General features: G+C 58.9%; 5 protein-coding genes across 5 annotated transcripts; 2 read left to right on the forward strand and 3 right to left on the reverse strand.

Annotated features, from left to right (window-relative positions):
- Positions 1 to 649: 649 nt before the first annotated feature.
- NEM1 (Nuclear envelope morphology protein 1) lies at positions 650 to 2,089 on the forward strand (the record flags this gene model as incomplete). The annotated part of the gene is made up of 1 exon (XM_066773710.1): positions 650 to 2,089. One exon carries the CDS (start codon positions 650 to 652, stop codon positions 2,087 to 2,089), a length of 1,440 nt encoding a protein of 479 aa, XP_066636277.1.
- Positions 2,090 to 4,531: 2,442 nt separating this feature from the next.
- UTP25 (rRNA-binding ribosome biosynthesis protein utp25) lies at positions 4,532 to 6,716 on the reverse strand (the record flags this gene model as incomplete). The annotated part of the gene is made up of 2 exons (XM_066773711.1): positions 4,532 to 5,441; positions 5,497 to 6,716. 2 exons carry the CDS (start codon positions 6,714 to 6,716, stop codon positions 4,532 to 4,534), a joined length of 2,130 nt encoding a protein of 709 aa, XP_066636278.1.
- A 256-nt stretch (positions 6,717 to 6,972) lies between these two features.
- Positions 6,973 to 8,120, forward strand: SLS55_002230 (uncharacterized protein; the record flags this gene model as incomplete). Its single annotated transcript, XM_066773712.1, has 3 exons — positions 6,973 to 7,077; positions 7,130 to 7,842; positions 7,919 to 8,120. The coding sequence occupies 3 exons, from the start codon at positions 6,973 to 6,975 to the stop codon at positions 8,118 to 8,120; spliced, it is 1,020 nt and encodes a 339-aa protein (XP_066636279.1).
- Positions 8,121 to 10,333: 2,213 nt separating this feature from the next.
- Positions 10,334 to 12,178, reverse strand: chk1 (Chk1 protein kinase; the record flags this gene model as incomplete). Its single annotated transcript, XM_066773713.1, has 3 exons — positions 10,334 to 11,927; positions 11,983 to 12,059; positions 12,161 to 12,178. The coding sequence occupies 3 exons, from the start codon at positions 12,176 to 12,178 to the stop codon at positions 10,334 to 10,336; spliced, it is 1,689 nt and encodes a 562-aa protein (XP_066636280.1).
- Positions 12,179 to 13,116: 938 nt separating this feature from the next.
- SLS55_002232 (uncharacterized protein) lies at positions 13,117 to 14,592 on the reverse strand (the record flags this gene model as incomplete). The annotated part of the gene is made up of 3 exons (XM_066773714.1): positions 13,117 to 13,209; positions 13,264 to 13,451; positions 13,503 to 14,592. 3 exons carry the CDS (start codon positions 14,590 to 14,592, stop codon positions 13,117 to 13,119), a joined length of 1,371 nt encoding a protein of 456 aa, XP_066636281.1.
- Between the last annotated feature and the right edge of the window lie 2,682 nt (positions 14,593 to 17,274).

Here is a 17,274-nt window from a genome sequence, read left to right on the forward strand (position 1 = left end):
CGCGGGAGTGCTGAGGGCTGCGGCGGGTGGGATTTAAATTTGGCGGCGGGTTGTGACGTTGGTTGCGGTGGTGGGGGACTTTTGGCGGCGGAGCAGACGCGGGCGCTCGGGCGATTGTTGTGTGCGGTGACACAGCCAGGCGCAGGCGCAAATTGGGCTGGACGCGTGCTGCAAGGGTCTCGCGCTGGCGCAGGTCCTGGTGCTGGTGCAGGTGCTGGGATTTGGATACCGTGCGGTCGACTTTTGTTGTCTGACTCGGCGGCGCTGCTCGCGTTTTCCCGCCGGGTTTGGCGCTGGCGCGGGCGCGAGCGAGCAGCGGCGTGGGCAAGCTCTCTCCACAGTCTGTCCTCCCCGTCGTCTCCAGTCCAGCCCCAACCCCATTCCTGCATTTCCGACAACCTCGCGGCGGCCCTCGCCCACATCCGCCGGCGCGCCTCCGAGGCCTCATTCGTTGCGATTTCCTTTCCGCCGCACCCCGCCCTCTCCACGCCGCCTCCACGCCCGCTCCAGCCCGCGATCGTATACCGACGGCACAGGCAGTGCTTCCTCCGCGCAGCGCAACCCCCGATCCCCGCCGCTCGAGACGGGATTCAAGCTGCTGCTCCTCTATAGCCTCGTTCTGCTGTTCTTTCATGGCTTGCTCCGGACTATGAACTCGCTCAACATCCTCTCGGCGATCGGCTCAACACCTCCACCAAGCCCCCCACGCTCTCGCGCCGGCTCCGAGAGCGACATTACTAGGCCCGGCCAACCCTCGCGCACCCGTGGGAGGAGCTACACCGAGGATGTCACGCGCGGAGCCGGCGCTGCCCTCTCAGAGAAGGGCCTTGGCTTGAGTCTTGACGACAGCACCGCCAATGAGGACGATGCGCAACCCAACGAGAAGACCCCGCTTATCGCCCCGGACGACCCCGAGCCCTTTGGCGCTTCCAAGTCGTGGGGCGCATGGATGATTCCGAAGCGCGTTGCGACCGCCGCCCTCGGTGGTGTCAGGGCCGTCTTCGCTGCTGTTATTGCTCCTGTTCAATACCTTGCTGCTTGCTTCTACGATGACGACGGCAATTTCTCTACTCTGCTTCCGCTATACCGCCTCGCCCGCATGATTCCACGCAAGAAACGGAGCCGATCGGTGCAAGGCATGGATTATGACGACACGAACCAACGATTCGATAGAAGAACTGGGAAACCACTGAGGAAGTCTTCACGGAGATCGCCCTCGGTATCGTCAACGACAAGCTCGGTTGCTATGACATCGGACTCGGAAAGCGAAAGACCCTCGACACGCGATGACGATTCTCCCGCGAGACACACGAGGTCCAAGTCTTCGGCATCCTCAATAGACGAGATTGCACCCGCGAGGCGCTCAATACGAATCAAGCTTCACAACGAGGATACCTTGAGGAAGCGCAAGCAACGGGCAGGCAGCACATCATCCAAGGCCTCCGGAGAATTGACGCCTCACGAGGCGGCCGCTGCTGCCGTCAAGTCTCCAGGGAGCCCTGGTTCTGCTTCGAAGCTCAAGTTCCCCCGCGCGCCTGTTCCGCCCCGTCCTCTTGTCCCGCGCCGTCAGCCGTCATATTCGGGCAGGCACGCACCTCCTAACTTCGGCCCGCACGAGAAGACACTGATCCTTGATCTCGACGAGACATTGATCCATAGTATGGCAAAAGGCGGCCGTTACACCACTGGTCACATGGTCGAGGTGAAACTTAACCAAATGGTTGGCTCCGGTAACCAGATCTATGGCCCGCAGGTCCCTATCCTCTACTATGTGCACAAGCGGCCACACTGTGATGATTTCCTACGAAAGGTTTCAAAGTGGTACAACTTGATCATTTTCACGGCGTCGGTGCAAGAATATGCAGATCCTGTCATCGATTGGCTAGAGCTAGAGCGGAAGTATTTTGCGGGCCGCTACTACCGTCAACACTGCACATTCCGCAATGGCGCGTACATCAAAGACCTCAGTCAAGTCGAGCCCGACCTCAGCAAGGTCATGATTGTGGACAACAGTCCCATGAGCTACATCTTTCATGAAGGTAATGCACCCATGTATCAGACTTTGGAAGAGCGTAGCTTTGGTTGTTAACTTCTCACTCCACCAACACAGACAATGCGATCCCGATAGAGGGCTGGATTAGCGATCCCACGGATAACGACCTCCTGCATTTGATTCCACTTCTTGAAGGTCTTCAGCATGTCACAGATCTGCGCGCCCTGCTCGCTCTACGGTTGGGCGAGCCGCCATCAACTTCATAATCCAATGCGATGGCTGAAATAAAAAAATCCGAACGATGTGGAAAGAAAAAAAAAGGCATGAAAATGAAAATCACACGACAAAGCATTTCTGTAGGTTCTTGTTAATCGAAGCGTGGGCGCGTGTTAGTATGGCATAGATGACGGTATGGTGTGTAAGGAGTTTTCTATTTTTCTTCGTCGGGCGCGCATTTCCCCTCTTTCCCGTAGTCGTGTGAGGAGAGTATCCCGTTTCTTCCTTGAGTCTGCTCTTCTTGACCTCCCGGAACGTATGTGACGGTGTATCATACCGGCTTTTCAGTGGAGGAAAGAGCTGGAGAGATACCCAAATGTGACATGGCATTTTCCCGCTTCTTTTTTAGGTATGCATAGATTTAATTAATCATTAGGGATACGACATGTGAGCGTCTCTTCTCCAGTTTCAATTTCAGTATCGTCGCTTTTCTATCGGCCTTTGGGCTATCGCAAGTCTTTCGGAAGTGTGTGGCAGCGCCCTAGTCATGGTGGTTGGTTGCCTGACGGGCTTTCGCTTTTCCTTCGGGCCACCGAATCTGCCTTGCGCCAGCAGCAAGGCTTAGCAACGGGTTGGGCTACCATCAGCCCTACGGGTGAGGTCATTGGTTACGCGGATGCATACGCCAACAGTTGGACCTGGGGAGTACCGGCCCCCACAATCCTTTGCCAAGGCAACAAAGCCGCAGGGCGATGCAAAGACGACGCGCCGTTCCGACATCCGAGCTTGATTCTTTAAGTCCTCACACAGCCTCGTTCGCCGTTCATTTCTCTTTTCGTGTTTTCCCCAGGTTGGTTTAAGACTGTCTTTTTGGCGCAATTGTTTCCCGCAGAACCTCGAGTTTCCGCAAATCCTCGGAAGGGAGAGAAAGGCAATTGATACCCAAATCCCGCGTTCCCTGCCTACGTTCCCACGTCCATCTACCGCGCCGATCCGGCAGGCAGCCTACATCCGGAAACTCCGCCCATCATGCGTGAGTAGTGCCCTCTACCCTCTCCTCCCCATCCAAAGGGAAAGAGATGAAAACGAAGCAACAAACTAACCCTCCCATCAACCAGCGACAATAACAACCCCTCACACCAAAAACCCCCCAATCATCAACACCAAAACCAACACCAACACCAACGACACCTTCGCCTTATACACCATCACCGAGCCCCACCTCCACCTCCTCTGGCTCGCCCTCACCTCCCTCGTCCTGCTCGCCCTCCGCACCCGCCTCCGCCGCGACCTCCGCGCCGCCCTCCCCATCGCCGCCGCCGCCGCGACCTACGCCGGCGCCATCGTCGGCATGGGCCTCACCGCCGTCATCGTCCTGCCGACGTACGCGACGACGAACGACGGGTTGCCGTTCCCCGACCTCGGCCTGTGGCTGCTGCGGTGGCTGAGCGTCCTCCTGCCGTGCGCGACGGCGGGGACGTGGGGCGTGCTGCGGAGGCGGGAGCGGAGGGAGGGGTTGTTGGAGGCCGGGGATGAGGAAGAGGGGAGGGGATTACTCGCCGCCGGGGGGGACGGGGATGATGGGGATGCCGACGGCGAGGCGTTGCCCGCGTATGGCGATGTGGCGGCGTTGGCGCAGCGGCCGCCGCCGTATTGTTGTCGGGAAGGCGGCGACGTGGCGTTGCCCGGGACGCAGCAGCTGTCTTATGCGGCCGGGTTCGAGGCCGGGAGGCGGTCCGCGACGGTGGTTGTGGTGGATGCGCCGCGGTGTCGGCGGGACGAGGCGTCGTCGTCGCCGCCGCCGTATCGGGAGGTGGATGACGTTGGTGATGACGACGCCACTGCTGCGGGTGGTGTGAAACTGGCTCGGGTCGATGAGGGGAGATGAGGGGGGTTGTGCTTGGGGAGTGAAGGACCTCGAGAGCCGATGGAGGCCTTGGTACTGGAATCGGTGTCTTTGGCTTGTGGGAGCATGAAAAGTAATGCTTCTTTTTTTCTTCCTTTTTTTGCATTGGGATCTTCGGAGTTGGGAAAGACGACAGGATATGACCTTATACCGCCTGCGTAAATACGCAGTTTCAGATGCAGATTATGTTGAAGAGCATGGTGGAGAAAAAACACGCAGAAGGGAAGCTCTTCTGGGACATGAATATAAACGGGCGTCTGAGTTAGAGCTCAACTACGCGCACGAACAAATCCACTATATGAGAACACATTGATGGCCTCAAGTTACCGTTCCAAATACGTGGCACGAGAAACAGGTTTGGATTACGTACTGACGTAGAATTGATCACGCTTTTTGGATGGAAATTAACTATGCTTTTAGATGAAATCAAAGGTATCACCACCCTTTTCCCTCAGCATACCGCCCACCCTCTTCGTACCCACAATCCTCTCCAACCTCAACCCGTCCCACTTCGAAAACACCGCGCGCACGCTAGCCTCGCTCGGATCGATCCTGCCCTCGGCGATTGAGCCGCCCAAGAACTCGCCGACGAGCTCCTTGTAGAAGACGGGATTCTCGGGCAGCGCGTACATGACGACGCGCCGCACTCCTTTGACGTGGTAGCGGCGGAAGTGGTGTGCGCGGCCCGTGTATAGTAGCACGGCGTGGCGGCCGGTGAGGAAGTGCGAGCGCGCGCGCCGTACATCGGCCTGCTCCGTGTACTCGGAGACGGCGCCGAAGGAGATGTTCTGCGTGGTGGAAGAGTTGGCGAAGTAGTTGCGCACGCGCACGAAGTCAAGGTACGAAGGGATGAAGATGAGGACGCCCTGGCCGCCCTCGGACGGCTTGGGGAGGCGGGTCAAGGCGGGGATGATGGCACTGGTGAAGTACTTGAAGCGGTCGTCTGGGTCGGAGGTGGGAGAGATGGAGTCGTAGCGCGAGAAGGTTTGCTTGATCTGGAGGCCGATATCGAGGATGGAGCCTTCGTACTCGGGTTGGAACTTGACTTTGCCGGCGACGTTGCGCATGTGGGTGTTGAAGATGCTGTTGAGTTCGGGTTGCAGGTAGGCCGAGAGGACGATGGTTTGGCGCAAGTTGGCGGCCTGGTTTTCGAGGTACCATTGACGGACGCGACTGAAGTCGCAGCCGTGGGAGTCCTTGGGCTGGAGGTTTATATGCTCCATGACATATTCCACGTGCTCCCAGTTCTGCATGAGCATGGCATCTGTCTGGTCTACGATTACTATCTCAATGGAGGAGAGGTAGTCGTAATCTTGCTTCTTTTTGCTGGAAAGAATGTTAGTTCAGGACGATATAATGTACATTGCTGTGGCCCACTTACTTTCCGCCCGCCTCAATGGCTCTGCGTAGACCCAGAGGACTGGCAAAGATTATGTCAGAATTGTAGAAGGCCGAGAAGAACTTTACAGTCTTCCGCGTAAACTTCAGGCCGATGCGGTATTCGTTATCGTCGTTGCCTTCGAAGAGTTCCCGGAAATCTTCCGGCTTTTCCTCGAATCTGTTTTCATCCTGTGAGAAGCTCTCAAGGAAACGCTTCTTGTTCTCCTGCTGCTCCGGTTCGCAGAGCTGCATGATGGTTTCGACAGCTTTGGCACAATATTGTCTCGTCTCAAACAACATCAGAACCTTTGGTCTGGTGAAACCCTGATCCCTGAGCTCAAGACCTTCGCTTTCCTGCTCCTTTGCAAGACGGGCGTTGTTCTTGAGGACCCTGTCCCTCGTCTTGGAGATGTGGTTCAGCGCATGCAGGCAAGTGATTTGGCGAAGGCTCTCAGCGTTCTCAGGTGTCCTGGCCCCAAACAGCACATCTTGGTAGGCAAACAACGGAGCAGCCAGCCCTTTCTGAACGTCATTGAATTGGGGCATGAGCTCCTTTGCTCTGGTGGCGAGTTTCCGCTTGATCTTCAAGTGCTCGGGGGAAGAGACGGCTTTCTTGGGAGGGTCCGCAGCACCAGGGGTCAGAACCGCACACCTCCCGACACTGGGCACCTGGGACTTGCGCGTTTCCCAGTGCTTCTCGGAAACGGCCTTCAGTTTCCTGGCCAGCTCGTTCTCATCTGGACGTGCGAAATGGGCTTCGAATGGGTCCGAGATGTCTTCCTCGTCGTCGTCATCGTCGACATTGGCACTGTCCTCAAGAGCAGCGGCGTCGTCCTCATCGGCATCATCCTCGGGTTCGGCCACGTCCTCCAGTCCGGCAGGTGGCGGAGTGGCAGTCGACTGGCGATCGAGCTTCCTTCTCTTCTTCTTGGGGCCTTCCGGGATGTCCTGCTGGAGAGATTGAAGTAGAGCAGAGTACGGACGGGCAACAGCGGCAGGCTGGTCGTCTTCACCATCGTCGCTTGAAAGATCTTCGTCCGGGTCGGATTGCATGGGCTCGTCGTCTTCTACGTCCGGGCGGTCGGAATCGCTTACTGGGTCCTCGATTCTGGCCTGGGTGAAGCGGTCTCGGGCGGCTATGCGCGCACCGCCTCTGCCGCGACCGCGGCCTCTGCCATTACCGCGGCCTCTGAAGCCTCCTCGTCCACGAAACGGCGCCATTTTCCGGGGTTGGTGTGTGCTGGAGGGCAGCGGCGGCGGGAGCATAAAAAGTTTTTGCGCGGGTGGGCGCGCAGACGGCCGTAGTTATCTAATCGCTTGACTCTCAAATTCGCACCGAATATCCGCACACCATCTGTGCGCGCGCCAACGCCGGGTATCGCCAAAAGATATTCCAGCTGCCACGCCCTCACCTGCAACGCCCTCCGCCGCTCCCCCGTCCGCGTCCTCCCCGCCCCGCCAGCCCTTAATCGACATCATGGCCGACGCCGACTCCTTCCTGCACCTCGCCCGCCCGCTGGGCCCCGCGCACGTCGGCGCCCAGCCGTCCTCCGCCCCACTCAACGTCGTGCTTCAACCTCAAGTGCGTCTGCCTCTGCCTCACGCCCCCGCGCTCTTCGCTGACCCCGGCACAGGCCCTCTTCTCCATCCTTGACCACTCGCTGCGCCGCAACCCCGACCAGGAGCGCGTCATCGGCACCCTGCTCGGTGTCCGCAGCGAGGATGGCTCCGAGATCGAGATCCGCAACTGCTACGCCGTCCCCCACACCGAGACCCAGGAGCAGGTCGAGGTCGATATGGACTACCAGAAGCAGATGCTGCAGCTGCACCTGCGCGCCAACCCGCGCGAGGTCCTGGTTGGCTGGTACGCCACGTCGGCCGAGCTCAACACCTTCTCCGCCCTCATCCAGAACTTCTACGGCCAGCAGGGCGACGGCACCTGGCCGCACCCCGCCGTGCACCTGACCGTTTCCACCGTCCCCGGCAAGGACATCGAGGCCCGCACCTACATCTCCGCCCCCATTGGCGTCACCGCCGAGCGCGCCGCCGACAGCTGCCTGTTCCTGCCCGTGCCCCACGAGATCAAGTACGGCGAGGCCGAGAAGAGCGGTCTGGAGCTCATCTCCGCTGCCAAGGATACCGAGAGCCGCGAGCAGGCCATCCTCACCGACATCGAGACCCTAGAGCGCGCCGTTGAGCAGGTTCTCGAGATGCTCGACCGCGTCTCCAACTACGTCAACAACGTCCTGGACGAGGAGGCCCAGCCCTCGAGCGCCCTCGGCCAGTTCCTCATGAATGCCCTGTCCCTGGCCCCCAAGGTTGACGCGGCCGACATCGAGCGCGACTTGTACGTGGATCCCTACCATTCCTTTGTTCTTACCCCGCCGCGGGCCAAGCTCTCCGAAAATGCTAACATGCCGCAGCAACAACCACATCCAGGACGTCCTCGTCGTCTCTTACCTCGCCAACACCATCCGCACCCAGATCGACCTGTCCAACAGATTAGCAACGGCCGCTCTCACCCTCGGTGGCGGCGACGCCCTTTCTGGCGAAGGTGGCCAGAAGGGCCAGGGCGGTGACCGCAGGAAGGGCGGCCGCCAGGACCGTCAGAACCGCGAGCAGTGAGCTTGGCTCACGGAAACGAGAATAGGGCCTTACTTTTCCACGGAGCGGGAAAAAGAAAGAAGTGAGAGAGACGGTGGCCCGAAAAGCCGTGCTTTTGAAACTCACGCATCATGAGGCATTGTTTCGGGTGGGAACAAAAACATGGTGTTTGGGGGCTTGGAATATCACAACAACATCTTCATTCTTCTTTTTTGTCTGTTTCTCCCCGAAAAAGTGAAGCGTAGAGGACGGAGAGCGAAGAAAAAAGCCGGTTGTGAGCAAGTAGGCTCGTGTCTTTTTGTTTTGCCATGATGGACGACGGATGCTGAAAATTTGTGGGGATACCTCACTCTTAATGATGCAAAGATGTGAGTGTTAGTGGAGTGGATATCTGATAGATGCTGAGAAGGCAGGTAGCCGGATCATTGGGCCCTCTTCCACGACAAGAGGGAACCTTGAATAATCGAAGCGACGCAACTGCGAAAGCAGCTATGTCTTTGAAATGGCTTTTGTTGCTTCATCACACTGTGAATCCGCCTCCTGATGGATTGGTTAGTAGGAGCTTGCTGACGTATCCGTGCCAACTGGAGAGGGATCTTTTACGTTGAGAGTACTATGATGACTCTAGTATATTTGAGTGTGACAATTTACACCCGCTGATGTATTTTGTATCACTTTTATTGGTCTAGGATATCGGCAAGTGTAGGAAGGAAGCGTTGGATGCATACGTAGTAGCGGAGTGGCGGGGGGCAAATGCTCGTTCCCAAACTTCGACCTCATACAACTGCAGGCGTTTTTTTAACTTTGGCTACTAATCCTGCCTCTGTTAGGAGTGGAAGATCGACGGCCGATCAACGCAGCCGAGACGACCTGCTTTCTTTTCCTACGTCACATCCGTTTGGTCTACACGTAGCAGCGACGGCACGTTAGTCTGTCAACTAATGAACTAGCAAAACAAGCCGACAGGGATCGAAAGACTTCGACCAATTTTAGGTTACGGAGGCCAGCGTCACAGCCGGACTTTCTGTCCTTAACCAGTCGATAAGATGGTATATTTACCGTACGCCAAGGCCAGCCGTCCTCGTGCACTATCGTTCCACCACGCCCAAAACATGGACCCGACCACTCAGCAAGGTATCGCACCACAATGAGCCGTGTGTTTTCCCCCAAAGAAATATAAATCATCAAGAAGCACACATGCGGTCGAGCTTCCGAGAGCTTCACTGACACCAGTACGGTATACACTGAACATGAGCACATTCCCTTTCTGTCTCTATGTATAAAAGCCGTGAGATGCACCATCTTGCCAAACCCCCTACCACCATTGAGACAACAGGTCATGAAAGAGGAAGAACTTCTTATCCTGTTGGAACCTCACGCTTTTCTATCCGAACCCCAGAGGGACAGCTTAAGGAAGCGAGCACAAGAAGCCACTCGGTGAAACAACAAACGAACCAAAGTCTCTCGAACAACATTACAATGCTACTTGCCAAGCCACCCGCCTCTCCCACCACTCTTTACTTTTGTAAACCCCCTGGCTCGGCCTAGACACGAAATGACTACTACCTGAACTGGGGTTTCCCCTGAAATACGAAAGAGGTGATGTAACAATTGGATGCTCTCACCCTTGAACCCCGCATGAAGGGGCGGACGATTGAGAGGAAGACCCTCAGGAACCGCTAGAGTGACGCAAAGGAGCAAACATCCATGAACAAGTACTTCACCATTGCCATCATAGAAAATAAATCACTGAGAAGGACAACCCCTTCTCGATTAAAGACCAGCATCGCAGTAAAGGGACAGCGGACGGGGAAGTCGCCAACAGAAGCGTCCATCTGTGAAGCTTGCTTGTCATATCCCACATCACGACTCATAAACATTCCCCTCACCCGTGCGTTAGGGGGGAAGTCAAACAAGACCGAAAGAAAGTGATAACAAGATTCATTTCTTTGTTTTCCTTTGCTCGATCCGAAACCAACAACCAATAATCGCTTTTCTTCAAACGTTTTCGCCTCAGGGTATATCTTGAAAATCTCCGTCCATCCCGCCACGAACGCACTCCCATCCATCCCTTGACGAGCGAGCAATAAACCGGAGCGATATCTATCCGGTGCGGGATAAAAGAAAAATGCAGAAAAAGAAAAAAATAAGCAGTAACTCGTAACCTTCATCCCCTCGTGCATGCAAGCCTTGCCGCCTCCCAAGCAACTTAAAACGCCCCCCAGCAGGTCAACTCAGGTAGGCGCAATAATGCTATCCTTACACAACACGACAACCTTCTTGAAAAACCGCCGCCACTCCAACGGGTCGCCCTTTGCCTTCACGAACCGCACCTCGCTGACCTCGCTGACCTCCTGATCGACCCTCTCCACGATGATGGTGCCGTGCAGTGTCTGCTGGCGGCCATCCACCGTCTTGACGCGAATGTACGCCTCGGCGTCGCGCCCCTGCAGCGCGGCGGCCGAAAAGGGCGCGACGGGCACGCCGAGGCGGTGCAAAGCCTCGCCCAGCGACGGCAGGAGCAGCGCGAAGGGAAGTGGGCTGAAGAAGCGCGCCAGCGAGTGCCGCGGCATGATGTCGCCGAAATGCCGCGCCGCCTGCGTCAGGCTCAGCGGGACCGCCGGCGCGGGCGAGAATTGCGAGAGCGACGGGTCCTCGGCGAGGCGGCCGAGCAGCTCGTGTGACACGGCGCGAGGCGCTGTTCCTGCTGGAGGCGCCCGCGAATTGTTGGTGGCGGCAGCCGTCGTCGTCGTCCTCCTCTCCGGCATCGGCTGCGAGGCGCTGAAGTTCTCGCTGATGGCGAGGCGTGGCGGCTGCTCCCACTCAAAGGACGTGTCCATGATGAGCGTGTCCGGCTGCGTGGCGGCGAACCTGACGGGCAGGTTGCCGGCCTCCATGGCGTCCCGGTAGCGCTGCTGGTGCTCTCGCTGCGACGCCGTCGGGTCGGCGTCGAAATCGATGCGGAGCGACTCCAGCATCTGCGAGGCCAAGAGGATGGGATTCGCCACGGTGCCCGACTGGCTGAGGTGAGGGTTGCTGCGCGTGTACCAGGGATGCGTCCGGATCTCATCCAGCGTGAAGCGCTCCTGAGGGTCTATTTTGAGCATCCCACGCAGCAGGGACGTGGCGCCCGGCGGTATCTTCTTCCACAGCTCGTCCGTCGTGCGGCCCTTGGTCTGCACGTATTCGTTGAACTCGTAGCTGGCCCGGGTCGGCTCGTCCCAAGGCGTGTTGCCAACCAGCAGCACGAAGAGCACGATGCCGCAGGACCAGAGATCAGCAATATTGGGCTCGTAGCCCTTGTCCAGCACGTCGACGGCCTTGGACTTCTTTCCGGCAACGACTTCCGGGGCGATATAAGGCGGACTGCCACACACGCTGTTGCAAAGACGCTTCTTGCCGCTGTTCTGAAACAGCGCAGCAAGGCCAAAATCGGACAGCTTCAGGTCCCCATCAATGGACAGCAGCATGTTCTCGGGCTTGATGTCGCGGTGCGCCACGCCCTTGGAGTGCATGTAGCTCACGGCGTTGACCAGCTGCGTGAAATACAGGTGCGCCACGTCCTCGCCCACGCCCTCGTCGGCCTCGATCTTGTCGAACAGGTCGCCACCGTCGGCCAGCTCCATGGCTATCCAAGTGTACAGGCGGTCCTCGCCGTGGCTGAGATATTGTATCACATTGTGGTGTCGGCCCAGGTGCTTGTGGAGGGTAACCTCGTGTTGGATCTGGTTCGGTTTCAGGCGGCCAGTGCGGTAGGCGTGCTCTTTGTTGATGAACTTGACGGCGATGACGGGGCTTGACGCGGTCAGAGGGGCGGCCTTGCGGATGCTGTGTGCTCTACCGTCAGCCCGGGTTTGTGTGCCAGATGCGCTGAGACACCTACAACGCATACGCGCCTTGTCCTATGGTCTTGGACACGACGCGGAAGGGCAGGTCCTTTGGCAATGGCGCCGCCTGGGACTGCATCGCTCACTCGTTAGTCATGCCAGCGCATCTCGCCATGTGGTGCTCCGGCGGCGGCGTGAGCCCAGCGGCGGCAGTGGGTGGAAGGCGCGACTCACGTTTGGTGGGGGACCCATTGCTGTGGACAGGCGCGGAGGGGAGAGGGTTGGGCAGCTACCAGGCAACAGGCGCGGCGTTTATATGCTCTGCGGAGCGGCGGCCTCGCATGGCATCATGGCGGGTGGTGCAAAGGCGGGCGTCGACGCGACGAGTCAGCAGCGCAGGCAGTCGCGCCTTTTCGCGTCAAAATCCAAAGCACGGGACAGCCAGATTACATCATCACCCGGCCGCCTGCACGCGCGCGCGCGGCGAGGCGGGCATTGCTGGGTTCGGGCTTGGAAGGTTTTGTGAATTTGCAGGTTCGTTGATTCCTAGACAGTATGATACATGTCGGCGTTGCTGAGCCTCGACTCCCTCAAAACTCTCTAGCGCTCTTCCTTCCCCAGTCCCCGTTGCTTGCCACTAAAACCCACCGCCGCCCCTGAACTAAATTCCTTTCCAATCCGAATAGGCAAAACGCGCGGAATAACCTGAGTCTAGGCTATCCAACTATGAAAAGCTCTTGTTTTTCAAAAGTCCCGGAAACGCCAGTCTAGACCCGTGTGCCGTGAATGTCGCGCAACAAAGCAGACATCATACTAGAAAAAATAAAAACAAGCCAAAGAAAGAGTGGAGAGGGCCCTGTCGGACCCAATGCGAACAAGGATATCGAAGAACCCAATCGTAAAGCAGAATATGAATAGCAAGGAAGAGACAAGTATGAACCGAAGGTTGTAATGGGCACCATCCCAGGAAGCTCCATTTCCTGCGTGCGATGGCAGAGGTCGTGCAAAGCCTCCGACGAGACTCATGCGCTGTTTCCGCATCTGCCGCCGGGCGGACTCCTGCACGCGGGATGCCCGCCGCTATGTTGTGGTTTCCAAATGTTACTTGGCGGGCGTAGGGGCGCACACGTTGGAGTGTGGGATGACGTCTGTTTCAGATTGGGCGATCGAGGCAAGGCTTCGCTTCGCTTTTATGAAGCAACCATGGCAGGAGCGGCATCCAGGTTGCGGTCGCGGATGACGGAGGCGTACTTGGGCTCCCTCATGAATTTGGGAACGGAGTCCTGCAGAATTGTTAGAACCCCCATCCAAGAGCGCGCGTTTTGTAGCAAACTTACACTGGCCATGAGCTTGAAGACGGAGTTCTGCGCCTGATCGAACAGGGTCGCCACTTCGTCCAAGCTCCTCACCATAGCCTCATCATCACCGACTGCGCGGGTCATGCGAGCGGCAAGCGCTGTTCTCAGGCTGTGGTCGATGTTCAGTTCGCAAGGGGAGCCAGGGGCAAGGAAAGCGTTGTACAAGCCTGTTTTGGTTAGAATTGCATGAACTTCATCCTTGAATAGGGGCAACTCACTGTATGCTGCTGCGAGGGTCTCCCTGATAACCTCGAGCTTCGGCGACGCGTTCGCTCTCTTCGCCGCCTTGTACCCGTTAAGGAACTCGCTGACGTCCAGGTAGAAAGACAGGTTCTCCTCGCAATGCGTCTCCCGGAGGAATTCTCTGAACAGCAGGCGGAGCGCGGGGTCGCGGATGATGACGGTCATGCGATTCGCGTTGGAATCCCTTGTCGTTCCTTCGCGAGGCCTGTTGTTAGGTGCAGCGTCGCCGTTGAGAGACGTCTTCGGGCTCTGGATCCAGCCGGCAGTCCTCTGGCCCTTCTCCGTAACGTAGTAGATGGCACTCTTGGTCGGCTGGAAACGACCGGGGTTGGGGAACGCCTCAACAGACGCCATAAGACCAAACTCGTAGAAAAGCGCGCACATCTCGAAAGCTTCCCTCTTGTCAACCATGGTGCTGCAGTCCATGAGCCAGTCTACCGCGGCCTTTCCGGTGAACGTGTTCATGTACACCTTGTCCCCGATCTTGCGTTCCCTTGCCATCTTGACACCCACCAGACCAGTCGAGTACTCATTCAACGAGTCGGAATCGGCCTGGGCAGTGTTCGCCTTGGCATTGGGTCCTTCGTGACCGACGAAACGACGGAAGACGACCTCGGTCGTGGCGTTATCGTGGTTCAGCTTATCGGTCTCGGTCTCACGCTCCAGAATGACCAGGTGCATAGTGTTGCGAGGAGAGTCAAGGACTTCGTAGACGTGCTTCTGGTTGATACCATTGCGCTGGCAGAAACGCTGCAGCACGTGCATGCCCTTAGGGGTCATCTGCCAAACCGACGTCTTCGACATGAAATCCGACTTTCCTTCAACAGACTCAATGAAGCGAGCCTCCAAAAACTTCTGGCAAACCGAGCGAGCCATCTCCTTGGCCATTGAGAACGTGGTCGTGGTTGTGGTGGTGACGATCCTGGAAGGATCCTTGGGGTCCGGCATGCGGTTCGATTGGGAAAACTTTAGCGAGCCCAGGTTCGTCATGGCCTCTTCCGAGGTGAAACTGTGGTCGACCTTTTGCCATCTTACGCGATGCGGCGACAGGGGCAGGCTGACCATGAGCGTGGAGAAGAGATCTTTGAAATCCTGCAGGCGGATGTGTCAGCTGCGTTCGGACCCCGGGATGACGGCAAGCGATCAAAAAAGCAACGCAACGACAGATCAATGATCGCTCCCGAAACGTTTTCAGATCCGAGGCGATCGGATGTCTCGCCCAGTCGATGACGCCTGTCGGCCTAAGAAACGTGCTCCGAGAGCCATGGTGGCACTTCGGAAGGGCGGGAGGCTTGTGGGACAGCAACGGCAGGACGCTCAGCGGCCAGAGGCCAATGGCACCAGCTGTTTTCTCGCCCGTGTCGCCGTCCACGGCCCCGCAGCGTCGCATTGGACCCTCAATTCCTCTCCCATCGAGGCGTTTCGCGCCGGCAACGAAGTGACAAAGTGCGAGGGGGGACGAGGCAATGGACTTACTCTTGTGAATGGCCGATCATCGTCGGTCATCCGAAGCAATCTCGACGAAGTCTGATGCATCTTGGGATCCTTGGCGCGAGCGGGGTCCTGTGCTGGCGAGACGGAGGCGGGACTCTCGAGGTTTATAGCAGGCGGGAAGGCTGACGCACGCCGTGGTCAATGGATGAGTCGCCGGAGCTGTTGTGCGCGGCACTGGACAGTCGGCGGGGTGAGGCCGTGGTTTTGGGTGGCGCGGAGGGATTGTGAGACGGCGTTTCCGGATGGGGCACGCTCTGCGTCTGTGGCAGCACCTTCACCGATTGCGCAGTCGGATTGTCGGGACCGTCGCGCGATTCCTGGTCAGCGATTTGCGGCCTCGCAGGGCTTGGTGCTGCGGAGGCGTGGGCTTGGGGCGGCGATGACGCTTCGTCGGGCGAGTGCGCGGACGCTGCCTTTTCAGTCCCGGTCTCTTGCGAGGGCTGGCTGTTCAGGCTCGGAGCGGCGGCGAGACAGCCAGCTGAAGTCTACCAGACCGCGGTGGAGGGCGAGTCTGCGGGTGCTGCTGACTGGGAGCGGCTAGTTGGGCTCGACGAGGCAGCGAAGTCGCGGCGGCAGGCACAGGGCGGGCAGGGGCAGCGGGCGCTGGGCGAGAAGGCTGCGCGCTGCGGGAGCCGAAGCAATGTGCGGAGGGAGTGGTGATGAGAGGTGTGGGTGGAGGAGTGGTGGTGGGAAGAGGTCTCGACGTAGCTTCGAGACGGGCGGGCGAGGGAGAAGAAGCAATAGTATGCGGCATCAGAGCGTCGCGAGGGAGTCTTTTGGCCTAAAGGTGGGTACGCTGACTAGCCGGCTCAGGGTTTAACTTCACGAATCGACCGACCTTTTCCAACAGGGCTAAGCAAGACGCGGGCCTTAGGATGATCGTATGGCGTCCGCCATCGCTCGCAAGTGCGCCCCGGCCACAGAGGCTGCCTCCCTCGGCCCCTGTGGCTCCCACGCGATAATCCCTGCGAGATCGAGTTTGTCACAAGATAAGTGGGTTCGTATTGCTGTCACTCTGACACGCCAAGCTGCCCAAGCCCGCGAGCACGGCCGCGCGCGCTGCATCATGCCATGCCATGCGCGAGCCGGCGCCGCTGCTGCCCTGCGGCGCCGCGCGCACGCTGGGGCAGGCAAGAGACACACGCGGCGGGCGGCGCGACACACTTCGAGAAAGGGCGCTGGAATGCATGCGTGCGAGCCGCCAGGGCCCGGTCGCGGGCGGGCAATGGAGCATGGAGCCGGGCGGAGGGCAGCGGCAGCCGGGCACAGAAAGTGAAAAGCCGGCGAGGGTGCACCTCGCCCGGCCGCACGCCTACCGTCAGACTCAGCAGCTCTCTCCTTGCGCCCACCTGCACCAAAGCCGCCGGCGCGCGCCTGCAGAGCCGCTGCAACTCATTCGGCTCCCATCCGGGGCGCTCTCAGCCGTGCAGCTGCCTAGCACGTTTTCTTCAAGCTCTGCCCGCCCGCACGCCTGCGCCAGGCCCAAAGTGCTGACCCGGTTTCAGAGCTGCAGCACCGTTGGCCCTCGTCCATGTCCTGGACGCCCCGTTGCCGTGTAACGCGCGATGAGACCTGCCGCCTGCGGTGCGAAAGGCCCGGCGGGCGGTCAGGGCCAGGCAGAGGAGCGCATTCTAGAACCGCCGCTCCACCAGGCGTCGGCGGGTCGGGGCAGGCCGCACGCTGGAGGCTGGCGGCGGACACGCGCGTTTGTGGGCGACAAGCGCAGACCTGAGGGGGAGCGAGCGGAGCGGGGGCGGGCGGTGTTGCACGTACGCAAGCAGACAGCCGGGCGGCTGGCTATTATGAGTCCTGTCGTCGCCGCAACCCGCAAGCGGGCATGCAGACTGGCCTGGCCTGATGCGAAGCCGCATGGCAGTGGCGGGCGCGGGCAAGCTGACCTGTCGCATGCGTTGCCGCACGTGTTGAGCGCCGGGCTGACGGCCACACCGCTGCTCAGCCGGCGACGAAGCAGTGGGGATCGACTTGAGATCTTCATCTCTGCCTGCCTCCCATGCCACCACGTGCCTCCCCGCACCCAGGCCACGTTTTGCGGCCGGGATGCGCCGCGGCTGTCCTTCATCCTCTCAGCCAATGCCAGGCGCGCAGGCATGTTCCTGGCTGCATGGCCGCCCGCCACACCGGCGCGCGCACAGCCAGCCATGCCTCCAACGCCGGCCCTCTGGAAATTGCACAGTCTCATCATCCCTTATACTTCGAGCCCGTTCCCCCGCCGCTGCGAGCTTCGGGCGCGTG

This window comes from Diplodia seriata, assembly GCF_021436955.1.
Source record: "Diplodia seriata strain FDS-637 chromosome Unknown scaffold_2, whole genome shotgun sequence".
Lineage (NCBI taxonomy): Eukaryota > Fungi > Ascomycota > Dothideomycetes > Botryosphaeriales > Botryosphaeriaceae > Diplodia > Diplodia seriata.